The sequence below is a fragment of the Anticarsia gemmatalis genome, chromosome 11, assembly GCF_050436995.1.
Source record: "Anticarsia gemmatalis isolate Benzon Research Colony breed Stoneville strain chromosome 11, ilAntGemm2 primary, whole genome shotgun sequence".
Classification (NCBI taxonomy): domain Eukaryota; kingdom Metazoa; phylum Arthropoda; class Insecta; order Lepidoptera; family Erebidae; genus Anticarsia; species Anticarsia gemmatalis.
In genome coordinates this window covers 7,699,994-7,723,804 of record NC_134755.1, presented here as the reverse complement: position 1 = coordinate 7,723,804, position 23,811 = coordinate 7,699,994, and the positions used below count along the sequence as shown (strand labels likewise).

Genomic DNA, 23,811 nt, shown 5'->3' with positions numbered 1-23,811 from the left:
TTATTGAGCTGAATAAGTGTTATATATCAACTGAAAAAACACACTTCAATATATTATCATTTTCATCACAAATTCTCGTCGTTAGAAAAATTTTATTTAATAAAAAGCCAGTTTGAAGAGTACGATTTTGTATTTTTTCTAAGATTTTCAACCTAGTTGAAATGTATGCCTTATATTAATATTGTACGGAACAACCAGTTTCGTACAACACGTAACAATGCACCAGATTTGCAACAGACATAATAATATGTAAATATTAACATAACGGTATTTTTTGCAATTTAAATTATGATATTTACAAAAACTAGTTCTTCTAAAATTATATAATAAATGTAAAAATCTCGTTTCTGATGTAACATAATAAATTAAGAATAATCACGGACAGATAAAACGCGAAGATTTAACGTTTTTTAAATATTTTTCATTCTAGGTACGAGTTTATTTTTTAAATTAAGTACAGCCATTCGTGAAATAAATTTATCTAGGAAACTATTCTATAGTTTCTGTTTTTTACCATTCGTTTTTATATATATATGTATGTCACAGGCAGGAACCAGTGCATATTGATGTGCTAAATGAGAAATTGGTATTATAGTAGTAGTAGAATTGACTTCAAGCATTTTCTGGAAACTATTCTATCTAATTCAAATTTATTTGTTCGTGTTATACCGTATAAAGATACATTTTTTAAAAAGGGCCGGCTATTGCTACTTTGAGTGTATGCAGTGGTGAAATATTTATTGAAATTAAAATCAATATAATACATTGCCAACAATGCTTATGGTCGATCATGGGAACTATTTTTGCAGTGACTACATTCTCAAACTCTTGATACCCAATTGTACCGACTATACAGAATCGAGCTACAAAACCAACTCGCGATTAATTAACTCAAAACATACAACAGTAATTTTTGTAGAGGTAATTGCCTTCACTTTGCAGATATATTGTAATTTAATTGAACAGGTTAATTGAAGCATTCAGAAGAGCCATTCACCTCACACCTATTGGCAGAAAACTTGAAGCAATATGCGGAATCATTACCTGTAAAAAGACTACTTATCTTTATTATTAGGCTGACTTTACACATTCGCAGCGGCTGTCCGCAAATGGTTGTCTTTTATTAGCTCCAATAGTCAAGTGCACAAGCTGTTCTTTGAATATACGACTATGGGTAAAGCTTTCGCTAATCGTCCTATTAAATCACAATTTTGAAGAAAGTACACGGGAGAAATACATAAATAAAAATCCGTCCACCCACCAAAGATATGGGGAAACAAACATAAAAATACACCTTGAGAACGTCCTCCTTATCTTGAAGTCGGTTCAAAAGGCTATAAGATATTGGGGCATTGTTACATGTTTTGCGGTACTAATCAGCTCCATCTATAGCAAAAGTGTATAGTCAACATTACAATGACATTACAAAACTTCGATACTTACTTACTCGGTGTCGTAAATGACAACCAATCAATTACATAAAACGCCTCAATAAGTGACTCGCCTCTCTTCCACTATCGACTACCGACAACCGGCTAGCTATCGAGTAATTTTGTATGAAAATCTGATCAGCGCCTCTAGCGGACGTCTTAGAAACTATTTTGGCAGTACATTTTAAATGTCAAACTCTCGATACTCGATGGTTCGACTTGTAGAGAATCATGCTACTGGCGGTTGTGTATTAAACAAATGAATACTAAAGTTAGGTATTCCTTTTATTTGCTAACTAAGTATTTTACAATCAATACGTAATTATTATTTAGATGGTTTTGCTAAAATAAACATAATTTATATTACAACGAACAAGCTGAAAGTTAACTATTATCTTTATTAATAATAATAATTCTAAGTAACAGTATATTTACATAACAAATCGAAGAATTATTTGTAAATTAAAAGGCACAGATAGAATTATCACAGTGAGATGAATTAGGTATTTGTATATAAATAGTTTCAAGGATATTTAGTAAAAGTCAATAGATAGAGACTTTAAAATGTATTCGAACTACGATTTATAGAAGCAGTTTTTTCTATTCTACGATTATTGAACACGTTTGATTTTGAGGTGTAAGACCTTAGAAAAATTAAGGTTGTGTTCAAACGTATTACCTTTTTACATGTTTATTTTTTTCGTTTAGCGAGTCGTTGCCCATAGCTTCAATAAAAAGTTATTATTTAAAATCACGGTAAATCTGAATAAGAACTGTGCTCCATTTAATTCATATTATTGAATAAATAGCTAAAAGTCCGATATGATTTATTGATTAATCGTACAGTTTACAAAGTAGTCAGTTGTACAATGTACAAGCTTTTACAATTTAACGATGCTTACTAACATTTTTTTGGAAAAATAAGGAAAACTTATTTAATTTATATTTACATTTTGTAAGAACTTAACAAGCATTAACGGTAATTACAATCTAAGTAACTGCAGCTAGCTTATTTTAATTGTCACGGGGCTACCTCTATACAGGAATATCCTGTAGGAGGCTATGTTGTGTACAGTAGTTTACGTCATAATGAGGGTTGTCAGATACGTATGTATAATTATTTTATTGATGTATGTAGAATTAAATTTCTTAAACTCAATTATTTATCTGTACAGACACAACGATGACTCAACAGGATTATTATTAAATTATCTGGTCATTTCAAAAACGCGTGACTCATTTTATTTTAGTAAAATTATGTATATGTTTGCAAAATTTTGATAATTATGAAGCGACTCTACATAATAATATCTACATAACTTTTAGATTAGTTGAATAACATGGTAGTCACCATGGCAGTAAAATTAAGTACTCAATTTTATTTGTGCAGAAATTTAATAGATTGATGAGGTCAATAAATGTCTGTACAAATAAAATGAGGTCAAAATATATATTATTTAATATCTTGAATATAGCAAGGTCTAATAACTGCAATGTTTGAGATGTGGCCCTGACTTACTCAGTATACACATTATTTACTCTAAAGTTAAAACTTCGGTCCATACAAAATTTCCATCTCACAGTCGTCTGTAATAGACCAGTATCAATTCGGAGGCACGGTTTTAAGAATCTATATTAAACAACAAAACTTCATCGTTTCAAGGTAAGTACTATTACTTATGAAATGATTAAGTGTTGAATAGACCAAATTAAAATACAATATCTGGCAACTCCTCCTTTTGCTATTTAGTTTATTCTATTCCCCAATTTAACAAAAATCTAGTTAATTTGATTTTTAATGCACCGTACTAAAAAGATTTTTCTTCTACAAAAAATAACCCCACCGCTCTATCATCCAAACTAGTAGTAAATCAATCAACATTTTGCAATACTTAACAAGGAATATTTTTACAGAAAGGCTAATCTGATGATCATCTTCATACATTATGTCACGTCAAAATTATACAAACATGTTATCTGCAAATGAAAAATGGCCCTAACTCTATCAATCCTGATTTCAAAATATTAAACCCCTAACGTAATTCTAAAATAACTTAAATAATTATATTACAAGAATATTTCGTCAACAAGTTTTTTATCTATAAGCCTGTGGGGTTTAGGCTTTCGGCTTTGCTTCCTTCGCCTGCGGTAGAGCCTTGCGTTGAGTGGGTAGAGCGCCGGTGACAGGGCGCACCGCACGTTGAACCACCAGTCACATGACGCTACTCCTTGCGAGAACACCGTCCCGTTGGGGCAGAGGAACGATGCCTGGCGACCGTCTATGTCGCAGTAATGCCATGCTGAAATTATAGAAAGGTATCATAAGTATGAATTCAAAAATATCGTGATGAAATCTAACATGCCTCAGGGTTTTTTATCACTCATAGGAATGCAAAGTCCTCAATCCGTTTTTTGCCTGGGTGATAGACTCATAGAATAGCCTCCCTCATTTCAGGAGAGAAATGAAAAAAGTAGTATTCTTGCATGATTTGAAAAAATATTTTACAAGCGTCAGTGGCCTAATCGTTAAAAGCTAGGACGTGCGGTACTAGTCGTTTAAATGAGGATTAGTCTAATTCATTAAATAAGTTAACTTTAAAGGCTGTGAGATATTTTCAAGTATTCATCAACAACATAAATTGTTTTTGGCAAAAATTGGTACACTTAATTAGGCACTGAACCAAAAAAATAAGATATCTTCTATTAATTGTATCAGTAGTAAACAATATCCTGTTTCACAATAACTATTCATTATAGTATAGCCCACCATATTATAATTATATTGATTCATTATTATAATGTTACAACAATCACGAACTCCTTGATGTGCTGATTATAAAATGCTTGGTTGCTCGCTTATTGTTATTTCGATTGTTGTGGACTACTGATAGAGCTATTGTTAGACTGAAACTGTACCTAGCTTAGATCGGTTTAAATTAAATTGATGATCATTATACTGAAAGGTCATAATAATCTTTGAAAATCTAAACAACGTTTCACTACTGTGTAATATACTTATATCTACTTAGAAACTGAACAGATTAGCCCCGGTTTCTGAGGTCTATTTAGCGGTAGTTTATCTATTCAATAACGTTTTTTCTGTATGAGTTTTTACGCTATTGAAATCTTTTAACTTTGCTACTGCTATTTTCTTATTATTTTAAGTAATATTTGAAATTAAGTTCTTTAGTTGATAGTATGAATTTAAACGCAAATATCAGACTTCTAAAACACTGTTTCTTTTCATAATTAATATTAAACAACTCTATCTCAATAAAATAATAAAATGTGACATCAACACCAATTAGTTTATTTAAATTCTTAATTTAAAATGTAATCTAAAATCGGGAAGTGAGTCAAAATTGCCTAAATAAAATGATGATATCGACTCGAATATTGTCCCATGGCCGTCAATAACTAATTAGACAAATGGATCTTAAAATCAGTAGCGTGATTCTCTACCAATATCGACTGTTAACAATCGGGTAGCTATTGAGAAATTTTGTATGAAGATGATATTGAACTATATTTGCATCACATTTTAAATGTCAAACTCTAAGTACTAGATAGTACTATCGATAGAGAATCTCACTACAGACTTATGTCACGTATTTTTTTTTTATAAAGAATTACACTTCATTAATGTCTTGAAGGTAAACTCTAAAACCTTAAACCTTAGAAATATATTTACAGAAAACTACAAACATAAATAATTATATTAAATACGCCTTTATTCTATAGAGGTAGGTGAAGACCAAAGTAGTCACAAAGATATCCCTATGCTTCCTACAAATTAACTCATTTTGGTATACGACAAATGACATTAGCTATCTTTAGTAGACTTAAGACTGTTTACGACAGTAAATAGTCGGTAATGCAATTAAAAACCTTTCATACGAACGAAGTGTAGTTCTAATCAAGGCTTATTTCAGTTTATATAATTATATATTCAGCTTATATATGGATATATTATTATAGATTTTGTATATAGTGTATAGAGTACCACCTTTGACCATGTGTTATAGGATATGGAATCAATTCGCCTCACATACTAGCTGATAATTAATTTATTGTTAACATTGAACCGTATATTTTTATCATAAAGTAAACAGCATTGGTATATGTCCTACACATATTATCATGTACGTATCCGGTATTATTTTTAACTTAATTATTTACTTAATAACTTATTAGCCTTGTTTTACACATTTTTGTCATAATTCCGTAATTTTATTAACTATAGAAACAAAAATGACATAGCTACATTTTTGGTAACGACATTAATGTTTTTTACTAAGTGAGACAATAATACATTTAGATTAGTTAGTTTTATTTTCACAACTACAAAAAACTTTTCAGTAATTATTTACTAATTGTTAACTTTGCAGTGGAAAGCTACTTACAATTTAATTTGCTTTTTACGTGCTCTTCAAGAAATAAAAATACGAATGAAAAAAAATACAAGACGGAAATCGCCTAAAACATTTAGCATCAGATAATTTGACGTTAATATCCAATAAGTTATCTTAACTAATCACTACCTATACAATAAATTTATCAGATGACTAGAACTCATTAAATAATCTGCCTCAATATTTTAATGGCGGATCTCACGATTTGATCCAACATTTCACGTCAAATCATCTTCCGGGTCACTCGCCGATATAATTATATGACCTCAGAGAACTATAAGGTCAGTAGTAAATCATTACAGCACGGCCAAGGTCCCAGGTACGGCTTAGGCGTCTACAGACAATGGAATCAAAGATGAACACCCACCTATGTAATTAATTTTGTTTTGTCTATTTATTTTTTGCCCAATTCTTTGAATAAAATAACACCTACCTTCGATCCTGTAATTGATTACGCTATTATCATAATAGGATGAATAATACACAATAGAATATTATTCTTATGAAAACTCATTTGACAAATTTCAAAATGTTTTCAACAAGTTTTGTAAAGCCTGAGGCTAATATGTCAGTTCGTGGACATAAATCGCACGTCACAAGATATGCGAGAATATTGTTTACTAGCTGACCCACGCAACTTCGCTTGCGTCACATAAGAGAGAATAGGTAAAATTTTACCCCGTTTTTGTAACATTTTCTATTACTACTCTGCTCCTATTGGTCGTAGCGTGATGATATATAGACTATAGCCTTCCTCGATAAATGGGTTATCTAACACTGAAAGAAGTTTTCAGATCGGACCAGTAGTTTCTGAGATTAGCGCGTTCAAACAAACAATCAAACAAACAAACAATCAAACAAACATACGAACTCTTCAGCGTTATTATTAGTAATAATAGATTCGAATAACCATTCGTCATTGTACTTACCAATCTTTGTACGGCTTCTTACACAATAGTCATAGAAATATGTTCATCAATATACTCTAGGCTATGTTCACTGCCTTCTAAGAAATAGGCCTACGTCTAATTTCGGAGACAAAGTCAAGCATTTCGCAATCTTGTAAAGTGTACACCTACGGTAATTGCCGCAAGACTTTTGTACAAACATAGCCTTAAGCTTCGTTATTAAATTTAATTTAATAGTTTGTGTATTGTTATACTGGTGAGAAAACCATTTATATTTTTATATGCAACTCATTGCACATGACATTACTATTAGTTTTTTTTAGAAAAATTGCCGAATAATTTTGCTAACATATTTAAACGTACGTTTTTAATCGCATAATATTGTTAATTGTATGCCGTAACAAATTATAATTAAATTATAACTTTGTATCAAATAATATGAAAAATGAGCCACACGCAAAAAACGATATCTCAATCTTCAAAACTAGTTAGCTGATTTAGGAAACCCGGATCTTCTCTAAAATGATGGATGATCTCAATAAAATGGATGGTTGTTAGGTAGTTACCTTGACAGCGCGTCTCCATGTCGGCGAAGAAACCAGGATACGCCTGCTCATCGCAGTAAAAGTTCGTATATGGCACTGCTCCCAGCACTGGGTAGTCTGTACCGGGTTTTCCTGAAAAATAAATATCAAAATTGTTAGAGAAATGCGAAAATCTGAATGCTTTTTTATTTTAAAGTCAAAGGAGACGATGATAATGTTAAGTTGGGCATCGTTGCCCAACGTATCGTTAAACACCAGCTAAGAATAAACTTTTTGCTTACTGATGCAATTAATTTTAGGAAGCAATATTTTATTTTTGAAATAAAGACTAGAATCAGAATAAATTAATCTTCTTTAATGAACACTACAAAACTTTGCATCACACAATAAATTCAGCACATTATTAGCGACGACGTTGATGTCTTTTGTATGGCGCCGAAATTCAAATCATAAATCACAATCATTTGTTAATTAAATAGTGATTGAATATATTTTAATTTATCAATTCAGGTAAATTATACGACTATAAATATTATTCAATTATAATAATTGTCCTCCAACCTCTAGTCGAGACTTTATAACATAAAAATTATTGGAATCTTTTAAATTGTTATTTAACCTTATTCGCACTGGTTTACCTATATAGTATAGTGCTAGGTTACTTTTAAACAACACGGTTTTAGAGGTTAAAGGTTTATAAATAAATGAATCAAGTATCCGGTTACCTAGTTCACATGAAGCCGACACGCCTCTTGGTATCGAAAGACTAATTACAGATGCATATCAAATAATATAATATTAATAAAGATATCAAACTCCTTGCTTATTACTTGTCTATTTGCTGCCTGTGTTGCCAAACATAAAAAGAAATTGAATCCAATTTACATCATTCATGTTTGCTGTAATTCAAGATTGTTTTTTTTTATGACGCAAATGACAGTGGTGTGTCCATCGTGTAAAACAACTGCATTCGAACCAGTGCATATTCAACATCAATGTTTAACTACCAATCTTATCTTAGGGGTGGGGGTGCCAGTTAATGCCTTGCTGACTACCAAACTACAAGCCGACATAAGAAAGATTTTTTTAACTTAAAGGATAACATCTTAACATATCCTGAATCCTCGTAGCCTGCGGTCGGATATACAGTATGTATTGAAAACCAATCATTCAATAGATACGTACTTATACGAAGGGTGACCAAGCTATATACCTACCCAACAGATAAAGGAATGGTTATGTGAATACGATTCTTTGTATTCAATACTTTTATACATAGAGTGTGATTTAACATTTTAAAAATTACCTTTACAAGAGAACAGATTCTTTTATACCTAAATGCTATTACAAAAATCATATTTCACAATAAGCAAGTCCATCAATGCCTTTGTTATATGACTATAAATTACATAAAAGTAATTTTACAAGTCTAGACGAACAAAATCGTGAGAAAATGACTGTCCCGATCGATCACGACGCCTGCGCATATTAGGTTCCATTCCCGGTAGTTATACAGATAACGAAAGTTCGCTTGCAGTGACCACTTTCACTCCAATAGGCCGCTACTATCAATTCTCGATGACATGAAATAATACCAATTACTGTTATATGAGATGAAATCGTATAAGATTGGTTAGAGAACTCTTGATCCAGGATTCTAAACATATAGGCCTGATTATAAAACCATTTTATTCCATACTTCCAATGATAGAATATCGAGATATTCTATCGAAATATCACGATATTCTATTGGTACCTATTCTACGTCTTCGTCTACATAAAAATACATCAATTAAAATACAATTTTCTGTAATTAAGTCATTGTAGTGTCTGTAATTAGTCCTTAAAACTCTAATCGCGAATATCGTAATTTTTCCCGCAAAAATAGTCTCACTAAAACTAGTAGCATTTCGCGCTAAAACTGTATCGAGAAAAGGTGGTAGAAATGTATCTATATAATTTGCTGCAAGCGATGCAGTCACCTTTGCCCCTCATTAATTCGTATTGTAGAGTGCAATTATAGTGCACGTCGCGTACAATAGTTAAATAGAGCCTTACAACCGCAGTGTTACACAATTATTCGATTCCCTCGTGAAACCTTACTCGGATATTAAACCGCACCTTCATTTGCCTGCAAGATACACACGGTGAAATTCAGCGAAAATATAATATATACCGAATTCTTCTGTTTTATTTACAAGCTATAACTTTTTTACTTTTATTCTTAAACTTTCAAACATTTTTTTTTACCTTAACATAAAAAATTTACTATAATAATATGGTTCCATGTTTCACTCTCGTTAACTTTACACAGCATGGCATAAGTAACTGTCCGATATGGGTATAAACATAAAGCATAATTATTAAAATATCATTAAACGTATGTCAAGTTTCATTGAAATCATCGGCGTGTGCGTCGCGTCGGTCCCTGTCACAATGTCCATTGATCTTTAAAATGAAGTAGTACACTTATTTATTGATGACTCATTACTGCACCTGTATGATCTTATATCTATCGGCTAAAGCCCGTGACTCCTTTTACAGAAAGATTTATTTTGTAACTCATATAATTCCTTGCGACTAATGTATAATCTTACTTTGAATAATCAGGTAGGTTATAGATTTTGGGGTAAATACTGCCAAAACCACGACTTTTATAAAACGAATAATCAAATAATACAAGTTATCGTTAGTATTAAATTATGTATTAAAACATATTATGTACAAAATTATGTATACTAAATACTTAAGTGTTAATTAAAATAAACGCTCCACGTAGTGTACGTGCTCTGCTCCACATAAAGAACGTTAAATGTTTACTTTTACACTAATTATGTACTGTGAATGACGAATGATGACGGAAGGGAGCTATTAGAGCTGAACCACAAAATGTGGTTTAATTTCTAATCCATGTACACCTACTCGTATTAAATAGCCGTTGCTATTACTTGTGTTGCAAACATTCGACATATTGACTGACGAATTATAATAATTATAAAACAACCAAACGTTTTCAACTGTTGACCGATAAATTGTGAATGTAATACCTCCATAAATTAATAAATAGAACCTCTGAAGGTTTATGCAACTTTTACAATCTTACGCAAGTCTAGGAACTGTAGCCGGAGCTTTGTATATAGACTTCACATAAATACAAATGTAGCAAACGCTAACACTGAAAGGCCAAAGGGCAGACTCTCAATCTGATTAATTTTAATGTAATTTACACACACTATCGGGCCATTAGTTTAGCTTGTAATAGACCTCTTACGCTATAAATACTCTGCTTGAATATCTGAAAGGGTTTATGAAATCTTGTCCAGTGTATGACTAAACGGAGAAAGCCTGCACTGTACTCATGCTGCATATTTATATGCTTCCTGCGCCTTCCTCAAAAAATTCATCGGGACTTTGACTGTTTAATTGTTTATGGATACTGTGATCATTTTCAATTCGGTTCGGTAGAACGGAAGATGCATTCATTGACGTTTCATTTGGTCGAAGGCAATTGAATGATATTAACATTTACAACGTGTGCAATCATATATTTTGTATTTGGTAATTCAATCATGGATAGACACAAGAATGCACGACATGAATCCCGTCACTTTTACCTCTGCTCTTAAGAATTGTACCTTATATTATAACATATCTAATTTAGTATTTCTAAAACTTATATAACTACTAATTAGGTTATTTAGCAATTGTATACGTATTTTAATAAAATATCCATACTGTAAGATGGCCAATTATGTTTCTTAATTAGTTAATATATGTAGATTTAAACACATATCAACGGAAACTGACCCTCGGACTCCGTTCCACAAATGTTTAGTGTGAGCTATGAAACTAGTGAAACTACAGAACTAACCTTATGCACATATTACTTAACTGATGAACTTCGATCTCTGCAATCGCATCGCAAATATGAATCAGAAATAATAGACGGTGACTTATATTATCCCTATGTATCGATTTTTGTAAGTGACTATAGCCATAGGATGTAAGTAATTTTAGATATTTAATAAATAAAGTATAAAATCATCAAATCAAACAAAATCGTAGAGTTCAAATGATTTTGTAATCGGCTATAATAAACAGTGACGCGTGAATTCGAATGTAAATGAATTCATATGAAATGCACTATTAACAAATCGGCATTATGTCATGATGTTTCGATGGATCCACCACTTATACAGTCCACCTCACGACTCTACACATATATGTACGTACAAGGTCGGCGACGCATCACTAAACCCTCGTGTTTGTATGCAGTTCTTCATTCGCCACCAGATAGCCAGCCAGCCTGTTTACCTTCTACATTATATAAAAATATATGATGTTCTAATATTACGTGACTAAACAAGAATTTTACGACTGACGCATAAAGACGTCTGACAAATGATGTAGACGTATGGCTGTATGATCTAACATTTGGTAAACGTTTAAAATCTACGATATTTATCCAAGCTGCTCGTAACGCAAGTTGCATTATAGTGGCGATTATAGTGATATATTACTGACGTGTGATGTAATGGATGTGAATATATCTTTCACGAATATAGAGTGAACACAGCACTGACATTTGACCTGTAAATACGTATACGGCGACCTCATCTATCAAACTACATAAATGTAGGCATAATAGACCATGTTCTTGTAGTCGGTATATGTAACCTTATAATAATTTTAACAATAATACACTGTAACATGAAAGCATATATTATGTAGTCGCCGACTTTGGAGCAGAGATGCAAATAGCCTTAAATGATAAAAATAAATAAACAAACACACAGACCTAGATTTTTCACACAAGGTTTCAATTTATCGTGTATTTTTATACTTCCTAGTAAGGAAGGTGCCATATATTACATAAACGATTTATGGATATATACTATATAGGAAACAATTAACATTATTTTAGGTGCTAAGGCCCCAGGTAGCAGATAATCGAAGTGCGAAATGAATTGACCCTACCGGAATACTATGTATAACTGAAGGCAAGCGGAAACAAGGCCAGCGCCGTTTACATAACAACTTGACAGAAACAGCCCGAGATGATGACAAATATTGATTTTTTATTTTAACATTGGCAGTGAAAATTCACGAAATAATTCGTAACCTACATAACAACTTATGTAATCAAAATCTTATTAAATTAATATGATTTATGAAGCCTGTGCAATATGTTATATGCATTTGAATCATTTAGCTAAATGTGTTATACAAATAGCCTGTGCTTAAATATGCAATATGATTTATAGACATGTCTTTAAATGGCGACTAATGTAATATGTGGAAAATACAGTATGATCTAAGCTAGATAGAGATCTGTGGTAACGCAACATTGCACCTAATAGTCAATTAGGGCAAGTGTGTGCTTGTTAAAGTTGACACTTATGAAAACCAATGCCCTGACATTAACTTATTTTTAGCTAAGTATATATAAGTTTAACTTCGAAGAAAAAGGTTAATTAGTCATTTAATAAATCGAAAATATGTTATCAAAACGGTTTCCTTAATTGCTGTTTATGTAAAGTTATTTATATAATTATGCTGACTAATGAAATGAAAAACAAAATAATATTGTCTAGAATAAAAATAGTTGCTAACTCATGGAAAATTAATGTATAATATTTATGTAAGTAATTAAAATGTGTTTTCATAGTCATACCATTAAAAACATCCCGTTGACATTCAAATTCAAAGCGCCGTCTATGATATCTTCCTATGTTGACATGTGAAAAACGTTTGTGTTTATTGTAGGTACATCTTTGGACCCGAACCGGTTCGGCAAGATCCACCTTTGATTATCGTTTAAGTATATTTAGAAATGACTCCATTCTACCAAATGTGTTTACTAAATTAGGTATAAACTATTTGAAATCTTTGAGTACCTAAAAACAGACTTGTATCTTGTTAAGACTTGTTTGTCAAAATACTTTGATTAATAAATAACATGAAAGACTTATGTATATTACAGTTTAATGAGATCTATCAGTGTCAGGAGGTATACAGAGGCAGGGGCAGTGCGTTAGCGTTATCTTTATCTATACTTATAATAAATCTGTAGAGAGGTCAATTCTGTACATTGAATATATTAAAAAAAAAACCAATGGGGGATGTTTAGTAACGGATACTGATACCGAATCTGCAATTTATAATTTTCTTTTCTGTCTGTCTGTCTGTCTGTCCTCCGTCTGTATGTGACGCTATCACGTAAAAACTACCGGATAGAATGCACTGAAATTTGGTATATGCATAGATTAAGTAGTGGAGCAGTTTCTAGGATACTTTTTATAGCATAAAATTTCAAAAAAATTTAGAAAATTGAAAAATATACGTAGAAATCGTTTGAACCTGCGTTTCCCTATAGAGACCATAGATGGCGTTACAATCCATTTCACAACATTCGCATAAAGTTAACGCGGCGCCTGCCGTATCGATACCTGTTGTTCGCACCAACCAATAGATGGCGTTATAGCTCGCAACAAAGCATGTTTTTTCTAATTAATTTGTTTTGATGGCTTTATTGTAAAAAAATACCTTTGAAACATGCTATACATTTATAAAATTTTTAAACATAAATGTTGTATGATATATTACACAAAAATGTTGGTTTACGTGGGTCCGGTGCGGTCGGGATATCCTAGATGGCAACCGAGTAATTTCGTTTGTTGTTCGCCGCAACTAACAGATGGCGTTGTTGTTCGAAACACATAACCAAATTAATTGGTTGCATTAAGGAAATAAATTGTATAGCTATGAAACAGACTACGTGGTAAGTTTTAAAAAATAAACAACGGATGATATATAAAAAATAATTACGGGTTACGCGGTTTCGGACGTATCATCGCAAGTAAACATTATTACGCGTGTGAAGAGCTCCGGCGCAGATAGGTCTGTCTGTACATATTATAATATTCTGAATCCAGACGGGTAAGCAATGGTCAGTCTATAATAAGGTATTATATTTTACACTGTAAACTGGTACGGATACAGACGAGAGCGGAAAAGAAGGTAACCACAGGAAATCAGGCCTGCCTGAGCCTGTGTCACATTGTGTGCCCTTCGGGTCCCTTTCGTATATAACCATTAGATGACAAAAGAGTTGTTAGCATTTTTATGTGTATCGAGTGCTTCGCAATTCGCGTGCTCAAACGAATAAGCAACAGCACGAAATTCACGCGAGCGGAGCCGCACGGGTCAGCTAGTCATTAATAATGGCTACGTATGACCCACGCGTGGCGCAATGTAGTTATAACGCGGTGTCGCGGTCGCAACACTACCGAGCCAGCGACGGTGACGATAAGTAGAAGCACCGACGTACTATACTATTGCATTTTCTGTTTTATTTACATACATAAAGAGTTCATTTTAGAGGTCATACATAACGAAGAGGAATGATGAAAAGCTTTTACATGAATAGCCCTTAAAAAGTTCTACATGACAAATGGAAACATTTATTAAATCTAATGACATTTTTAACGAGGTTTTTCGTCGTAAATTGTATTTAACTCCCACTGAGAGGTAAGCCTACCTTCTGAATAAAACGCTATTTCGATATTTTTACATTGTCATAGTCATAATAAACTGCACGCAGGTTCAACAGGTCAAACACGTTTTGTGTGTAAGTATGAATTATCTTCGTGTGATCTTACACCTATTGTTCGCCCACGTCTGATCGGGTACGCCTCTCCAATTATGCTTCAATACATCGAGCATTGTTTCATTCTGTCAAAAATTACGTGAGCACAGGAAATAATGACTATTGTCGCAGTAACTATCAACAGTGCTAGTACACTAACTGAAAGAAACCTTGCTCTAATCACAAACGTATCGCATTGCGCAATCTCTTATTTGCTAGACAAGAGTATAATGTGAGTAAGTCAAAATTATCGTTACATATCGCTTGGTAATACCTAGTTTTCTAAACCTAGAGGGAGCTTGAGACGTAATGGATATCTATTTTATAATCATACTTTTACTTGCGTGTAGGAATTCGTTATGAGTATCAGGTACACTTTAATTATAAAATCAGATAACTGGGAATGTTCCTAGATAATCAGATCCGTAGTAAAACAAAGTAAAGTCTGATAAACCAATTCATTCTCTTTTTCATTCTTTCAATGTAACTGCATTCGTAATGGTTAGTTCAAGTGTCATCAGCATAAGCCGTTTAAAAGCGCTATAATCATTTCAATTCTCGTTTTCAAAAGCTATTGCTATGTGTTTTTGTTATATTCTTTGTAGATGTTTACAGGTAAGGCGGTCTAGCCGGTGAAACCCGTTTACTGGCTGATTTTAAACAGTTTTATAAAATTGCTCAGGTGCATCCAAATAAAACCACAACCATTTGATTTACGATTAAAGGATCCGTCCAAGACTGGAACCATCGAGACCTCATTTATTGCGTTATTTCAAAACTTAATTTTTACGATTTCTTCTACATAATTAAAATACAAAAGTACCTACAGTACCTACCACATGCATTTTGTTGTTCTATTTTTACAAAGACTGAATTTAAGTAAATCGTATTGCTTCAATCTTATATTTTCACTGACTAGGCTTTAGATTTATTAAGTAATTTACGAAGTAGCGATATTTAATTAAGATCAGAAAATAGATACATACATACATAAGTAAATGACGGTCTGATAATGTCTCACATTACTTGTGATTAAACTGCATGGACGTGTTGATAGATTACAGATTAGCGTTGTGCACACACATGACTGCCTTCGTGGCGACCTCAGGCCTCGTACAGAATGTCAGGGCGATTTGCTCAAACGGCCACAATCTCAGTAATCGGAGCTCTCTTCATGCCAATCAGAAAATTTCAATCAATTACATATCCAACTATTGCAGATGAATTATGCAAACTTGCCTACAACTTAATTTTGTCAATGACTTAATCACAAAAATTGTTAGTAATATGTAGCAGTGAGCAACGTAGTGATTGACAAAAGGCATATTTAGTTCTTATCATTAAAGTTTCATCTTATTAAATAGCTCTTAAAAAATATGCCATAACGAAAGCAAGTATAAGTTATTACTACTACTTACATTATTTTATATGTAAGCGACAGTGATCAGCAAAAATTATTTTGCATTAAGGTACTTGTTTTGACTGGGTGGGCTGGAAAAGTCCTCCCTTTTTTGTTATAGGTCTTTAGTAGACAAGTTTTATATAGAGGTACACGGATCAGATATTTAACAAACATACGAAAACTATCAGCTTTCTTGACAGATAATCAAGCGCACCGATGCATAATCTAGTATCTAGTAACTTCTTTTACCTAAAAACCACACATGCAGTTTATGGTAAATAATGCCGTAAACACGATGATCATGTTAATACTCCGTGCCAAGGTTAGTTAGTGTTTATTGTAAGCATATACTTGAACATGCAAGTACTAAAACTTCTTCGTTAATCATTATTTACGCATGGAATTCATTTAATCGCTTTGCTAAATAAATATAGGCGAATCAATCGAAAGTCATGTTTAATTGCGTAAGTGGCGGGACTTATAACTAAACAACGGGAAAAAAACTATTTCGTCACATGAATTCTGAGTTATGTATTGTTTGTTTCTGTACAAGGCCAGGGTGTGTCGTATTTCATTTGGATATAATTGTTTTGTTACCCTATCTAGGTAAAGTATACGGTAATGTTGCAACTTTTGAAAATAAAACGTGTGGTGCTACCAAACTCTGTGTTTATACGGAAAAGTGTAAAGAATTTTCCGACACATTTGACATTCTACCATCCTAGATACAAGGAAAGTCTTAATTTACATCTTTGAAAGACATTTCTTGTTTTAAACATGCGTGGTATCCTCATTAGTTGTCTGGTAGTTTCGTGCCTATTATTTATTGAACAATGTCCAGTAACATAATGTAGTAAGCATGTGTAAGCTGTCAAGCTGATTTCCTCATCGAGGTGCACGTAAATGCAGTTGCACGAAGAATTTCTAATGTAGTCCTAGGCTTGTTTACTTAAACAGCGTTAGCAATGTTGTTTGCTCATTTTCCGTCGACGCTTTCTTTGACTTCCTCATCTCGTGGTAATTAAGGCTTCGTGCCTATTCCTCCCGATTCATAGAAACTATTAAGTTAATGAGTGCTTGTATAATTCTAAACGTTTTAACTATTCCTGGACTTTAACTGTATTTACTTGTATAGGGATTATTAAATTGTAATCGACGTCCTACAAGACATCTTCTGATTAAAATATTTGGCATTAAATCTTTCCCAAATGTCGCAAAATATTTCAGCGTGCATCAAAATCTGTTACAATAAACATCACCAATTTGATAAAGTTTAATTTTGGTATGATTTGATATCAAAAAGTTATCAATCACAGTACCAGTAAGTTTCCGTAAAATTTATATATTTGGGGAAAACCATAGGGAAACAAAAAATATGTAAAACATACAACGTGCGATGACACAACGTCGGATAACTAAGCAATTCGTTAATCGTTGAATATGATACTATTCTAGATATAAAATTGAGTTATACCTTTATAATTGCCGTTATTAAACACAAGCTTTCATCGTCCCTCCATGCAAATGAATTGCGTAAGTGCCCGACTTACACTGGGTGAGTTGCCCAAACCCGTGCTCTATGATTACGACCTCGTTCATACAACTGCATATGCGATTGTTAGCACAATTAAGAGCTAAGATGTAGTGTAACAGCCAAAGCCTCCGGAGAACAAGGTTGCACGACGCACGGAGCCATAGGTCCGACCTTCACTCTGTCAGACCAATTCCTATTAAATTTAATGTACTTAACTTTGGCTCGAAGTGTTTAAAGTATCTTAGAAGCCCGACAGTAGGATATTGTTATTGTCTGTAGTGAACCGTGATTACGTAATGAAGTAATTTCGTGATGTTATAATTATGAACAAAACGTACTTGTCTGATATAAAGCAGACTTTACAGAAGAAAACTAGTAATAAGTATCTTGTTTAAACAGTAACACCTATTTACGTATTTAGGTAGGCACGCCAGTGTCGCCAGTCGATGCTGCAACTTAGGACTAAGTTGGATGCAAACCAATTTGTGGTCTGTTTAACAAATTTTACTAGGAAAATGAAAAATGGTAAGTTGAACAGCTCTGTAGGCAACTCACTACACTATTTATGCACTAGATGCACACTATGTTAATATACTTGAATTACCTATCGTTCGGAAAGATATAAAATTGTTATTCGTGAACTTAACTATAAATAAGTAGCACCATATTGAAACTAATATCATACTAAAGAGCACGCTCCTAAAAGTTTTAGATCCTTTTCGCCATTAATGTTTACTTTCTAAAACTTTAATTTGAAGGTTACTATTGTATACTCGTGTGTAATGCTTGTAATCAATTATATTCAGTGATTGTTTATTATCGGCTGGTTAACAGCAAAGGCTAATTCAAGAAAGATTCAATGGGCTTACTACTAAACATAGACTCTGGTTAGCTTCCATCGTAAAGCAAGAAGTAGGTCAAAGACCATAACATTTTAGAACACGCTAACTGAACACTATGTAGTGAATAAATACAATATGTTAGTTCGAGTCTAACGTCCGAATGAAACATATTATTAAGTAAGTATTTCATGATAAGGTAGGTACAGCAAAAGAGAATTGGCACGTGATTGCAAACTAACGACGCGACCCTTAGAAAAGTAATTTATTGCGGTGCTCCGTATGAATTAATCACTTTTATATTTTGAAATACACGTTTGATAAATTATAATTCAACTCTGTATCTTTTGTATTTTCAGAACTAAAATCTGAAAACCGTCGTCGGGAAAGTATATAAATTTTGATTGTGCTTTAATCGCTAGTAAAGAAATGACAAGGCTTATTGCCGCAAAGTTTCATGGGATTTGACCTTTATTATAACAAAGATGGAATTTTAATTAGTTTTTTTTTATAAAGTATAAATTCTTGAAATAATCAAAATAGTGATAAGGCATAAAAAATATGACTAGACTTTACCTCACTTGGCATTTGATAACTATTACTAGAAACCGCGCATCTTATTATGTATTCAAAGATCCCGTTTCTTTTGTATTTATTTTGTAAAATATTTTCATAAATTTACGGAATATTAAGAATCAATTTACGCAGATAAAAATTAATACAAACTATTCGTAATATTTTGTGTAAAATTATTAAATAGGCAATTATAGAATCTAGTATTATTGAACGTTTTAATGGTGTCATGGAAAACACGAATATTCAGTTTTTTTTATAATTCACTCGGAATAATTAAAACATGTTTCAGTTGTTAGGTTTGTCATTTGAATATTGCTAATATCAAAGAACATTCCATGCAAATTGTGATGTTTTCGATATTCGAGGTTAAAGGCAAAACAAAGGTATATTTTTATGTAAATATCGTTTTCTATGATCTGAAGGTCAAAAGGAAGTTGACTAATAATATACTATCGCAAATACTATACTTAAAAATGTGTAAACAATAAAACTGTAAGCTGTTTTTCTTTTATTTATGTATTTGTATTTAAGCTACGGTAATGTGTTTAAAAAAAACAAATCATAACTGAAATAATAAATTTAATTCTTGGGCACTACTTTTTCTGGTATAGATTATTTTTAAAAAATATCATAATCTTGAAAATGTATTAATGCCTTCCATGCCGTCAAAGATTTACGCTCAAAGTCATCTGCTTAATTTTTTCGGCTCTACTATTGTTGAACTTATCTAAATGTCAGCACTTTAAAAACTACAGCAGTAGGTATTATTTGGTATCATCATAATAATATATCTTCAAATAATAATGTATATATTAAGATCCGTAAACAGTCAATAAACTTTACAAATGTCGAGGCCAAAAATCCATCAACTGTTTAATGGCTTTATTGAGCCCCTAGAATCGTCTGCTTATTCTTAAACGTGCTTAGTCATTTTTTTATCAGGAAAAGCGACATTATGTAAAATAGGCCATTAGGAGGTAAAATCTATTTGTTTCGGCCCAGACAAAGAAACGAGTTGGGCTACCTTAAAACAAAAACAAGTGTTTTCGTTGTATAATTTTTCAATTAAATGTATTGGGACCATAAAATACCAAATAATAATATAATACCATTTAGCGTATGATATTCCTCTGATACAAGAATTGTGTAAGGTACACATAACTAAGTTATGAGCCGATTGTGATCGCGTTTCATAAATTTCGCTCTATCGGTTCGACTTTGTTTCAAAAGCCACAAAATGCACACGAACTTCGCAAGGGATACTGTATATGGATGCACTTAAGATATTTATCTAAGCACATTCTATTACTATACACCCACGACGTCCATCTAAAGGCATAATTACTGTCATCAATGGCATCAATTTGATTATTTTGATAATTGTGCAATTTTGTAATAAAAAGATTATAATTTTGAATAATGAGAAATTAATAGGAGTTTCCTACGCAAATAGTTTGGTATCCATCGTTAATGTTGTTTAATTTAAGTTTGCGGCGATTCTCTATTTTAACTATGATTAGGAGAGAACCACAAAAACGATTTTGATGACGGATCGGAATTCAGGCGTACATTTAGCTACAACAAAAAGGCTAGTTAAGAAATTCTCACAAAAGGGATTATGAAGACGAGTTTTCAATCAAAATTCCTGATAAGTACTATGATAAGCAATGCAGCCAAAAACTCAGGTAGAGCTCTATGTTATTAGTAATTAACTATACATTATTTTGTAGCGGCTACCAAAATTTATTATATTTCAGTTATAGGGCGAATAATGTGCTCTATGGGAGTAAATTATCATTTTCGTTACCTTCATTGTAAGGCACTTAGAATCGTCACTTCGTTAGACCTATTAAAGTTTCGATCGTAGTAAAATTAGATTTTTTTCATTCGCAATGATAACAAAACATACATTAAAAATAAATAGTGGAATTACTTACCAGGTATAGCCATGCCTAGTTCGAGGTACTCCTTCACAGAAGGACTGAGGAAGGCGGGAGGTGCCGGAGCGGTATCAGGTTCAGGGTCTGGCGCATCAAGCGCCTGCGCAGGCTCTCTGGACACAGCCGCGCTATCAGCACGCACTCGCTTCACACGACCACCATCTTCAGAACCACCTAGAAATACATGGGATCGCGCAGAATATTAAAATATTAACTTTTATACAAATACTAGCTGACCCGCGCAACTTCGCTTGCGTCACATAAGAGAGAATGGGTCAAAATTGTCCCCGTTTTTGTAACATTTTTCACCCGTACTCTGCTCCTATTGGTAGTAACGTGATGATATATAGCCTATAACCTTCCTCGATAAATGGACTATCTAACACTGAAAGAATTTTTCAAATCGGACCAGTAGTTCCTGAGATTAGCGCGTTCAAACAAACAAACAAACAAACAATCAAACAAACAAACTCTTCAGCTTTATAATATTAGTATAGATTAGTATAGATTAACCGATACATGTATGTATAATTAGATTGTTTGTTAAATTTACCTAAGTTTACTTTAGCTCTACTACGACTACACTACGAAAATATTTATTGTGAATATGATGAATAGCTATTTCAGCTAAATAGCTATTCATCGAGGTAAATCTCTGCTTAGTTCAGCTGAAAAACAGTGGGGACTCATTATACAAATTGAGTATATTTTTGTAACATGGTTATTCTAGTAAACTGATTTAGTTAAATCTTGGTACCACGATAGCTATCCTAGCATAAGATTATGACTGCTTTTTTGGCAAAGCAGAGGAGCCAAACAGTGATAAATTTTAAACTAAGTCTAATATAAATAAGCCCCCAAATAGGTAATAGTATTGCGGGCGTTTTGATCGTTTATTATTATACTGATTTAAAACGATCTGCTTATCTCCTTTCACAAGATAATGTGGTACTTTATTAATTTTAGTTATAAAGTGTACACATTATACTAGATACATTAACATTTTGGTATTACTTTCGTATAATGCACAAGATATTATAACGAATTTCTACGTTTGTTAAATGTCTCTATAATTACCTGTAAATAATTTATAAGAGAGCTAGGTATACAACTTTTAATCGCAAAGGTAAACGTACTTAGTTAAACTTTTATGTAATAAGTTATCAAGTAAAAAATACAGCTCTATGTATCCTTCTACAGCGGATGTTATGGCGAAGTGAACTTTAACAGTCGACGAATTTCCACAGTTAGGTAACTAAATAAGAATATTTATGCGTGTTTGTTCAAACACTGTGTAAATGAAGAGTAATTACCTAACTACCGTGGACAATTAGTAATTAGATACATTAAAAAATATACTGTGATTAAAAGAATTTAATAAAAAGATATCGCAATGTTTGAAAACTTATTTAAGACTTACCGGTTATCACTAGCAAAGACAGTAACACCGAGGAAAACAAACCAAAAACCTTGTGACCGTACATTTTAAGTCTCTAAATAGTCGTTAAATACAATTTCAATCACCAAAACATATGTAAACTCATGTTTAACTCAGTCGTGTCACAATCAAAAAGGCTTCAGTCGGCATTGAAGTAGATTGAAGGTCTCACAAAAGGATTGACGAATTTCGTAATTGTGCTTATGGCTTTACTCGTGGTTGATTAATAACCGCGCCGGACGCGACTGTATGTGCGGGTTTATTTGTATTGCATAGCGGTACCACTCTGACGTGCGCTTTCGAAGGCAGCCGAGCGCGCAATGTTCGTGCAACGCGGTTAACACGAAGATTCTTTAATAAAAGTCGAAATTGACCTCTAAACTTCCTCAAGCTATTTGACGACAATGCCATGACAATTTCAATAGTCAAGTTTGTTTTTCGTCTGTTGAATAAGTATTTGAGATCTTTGTTATGATTATACCATACTAAAGTAGCTATTGTATCTGCATAAAAGATTGTAGGTTTGTAAATCCTTATTTTAAACTTGAACCCACTTCTAAATTGAACCCAGGAAACAAAATATCCTTTTAACCACTGCACCGCCACCGGCGCGGCGCTAACGTTTTGAGGGCTACGAACTTATTTTATTACGTAAATCTTATTAAATGTAGTTTTATTACAACCAAATTGACTATTTTAAAAGTGTCGACTGATCGTACACATTCAATATAACACAACAATACGAGGAAGGAACTCGTAGTGCGTTTGCAACGAAGACAAATTGTTACAGGTGATAAGACAGTCAGGAGAGCTTCCGTAAAACCTATTACGATGAAACCTAGGAACCTTAATACTTTAAAAATATACTGTGATTAAAAGAACATATTACAATTTACTACATATTATTAAAAATAATTTAACAAGTAGGTACTACATAGGTATGTACTTACATAATAAGTATCATCATTTGTTCAAGCAGTGGCGGTTAAAGTATTCCTTATTTGGTAAAGAACCAGGGTTGGATTTAGGTACGTTGAAAAAGATAGTACAGAAAAATGAAAAGGATAGTATTTACGAAAAAATTATAGTACACTTTCATTATTTTGAATTTAACTTGTTATGTAGTAATTCAAATCAAC

The 23,811-nt window shown here is 32.7% G+C and overlaps 1 protein-coding gene across 1 annotated transcript; it reads right to left on the bottom strand.

Annotated features, from left to right (window-relative positions):
- Positions 1-1,697: 1,697 nt before the first annotated feature.
- Positions 1,698-23,003, bottom strand: LOC142976525 (uncharacterized). The gene is made up of 4 exons (XM_076119945.1): positions 22,655-23,003; positions 21,232-21,408; positions 7,317-7,427; positions 1,698-3,730 (listed from the first exon to the last, which is right to left on the bottom strand). The coding sequence occupies exons 1-4, from the start codon at positions 22,716-22,718 to the stop codon at positions 3,498-3,500; spliced, it is 585 nt and encodes a 194-aa protein (XP_075976060.1). The 5' UTR covers positions 22,719-23,003; the 3' UTR covers positions 1,698-3,497.
- Between the last annotated feature and the right edge of the window lie 808 nt (positions 23,004-23,811).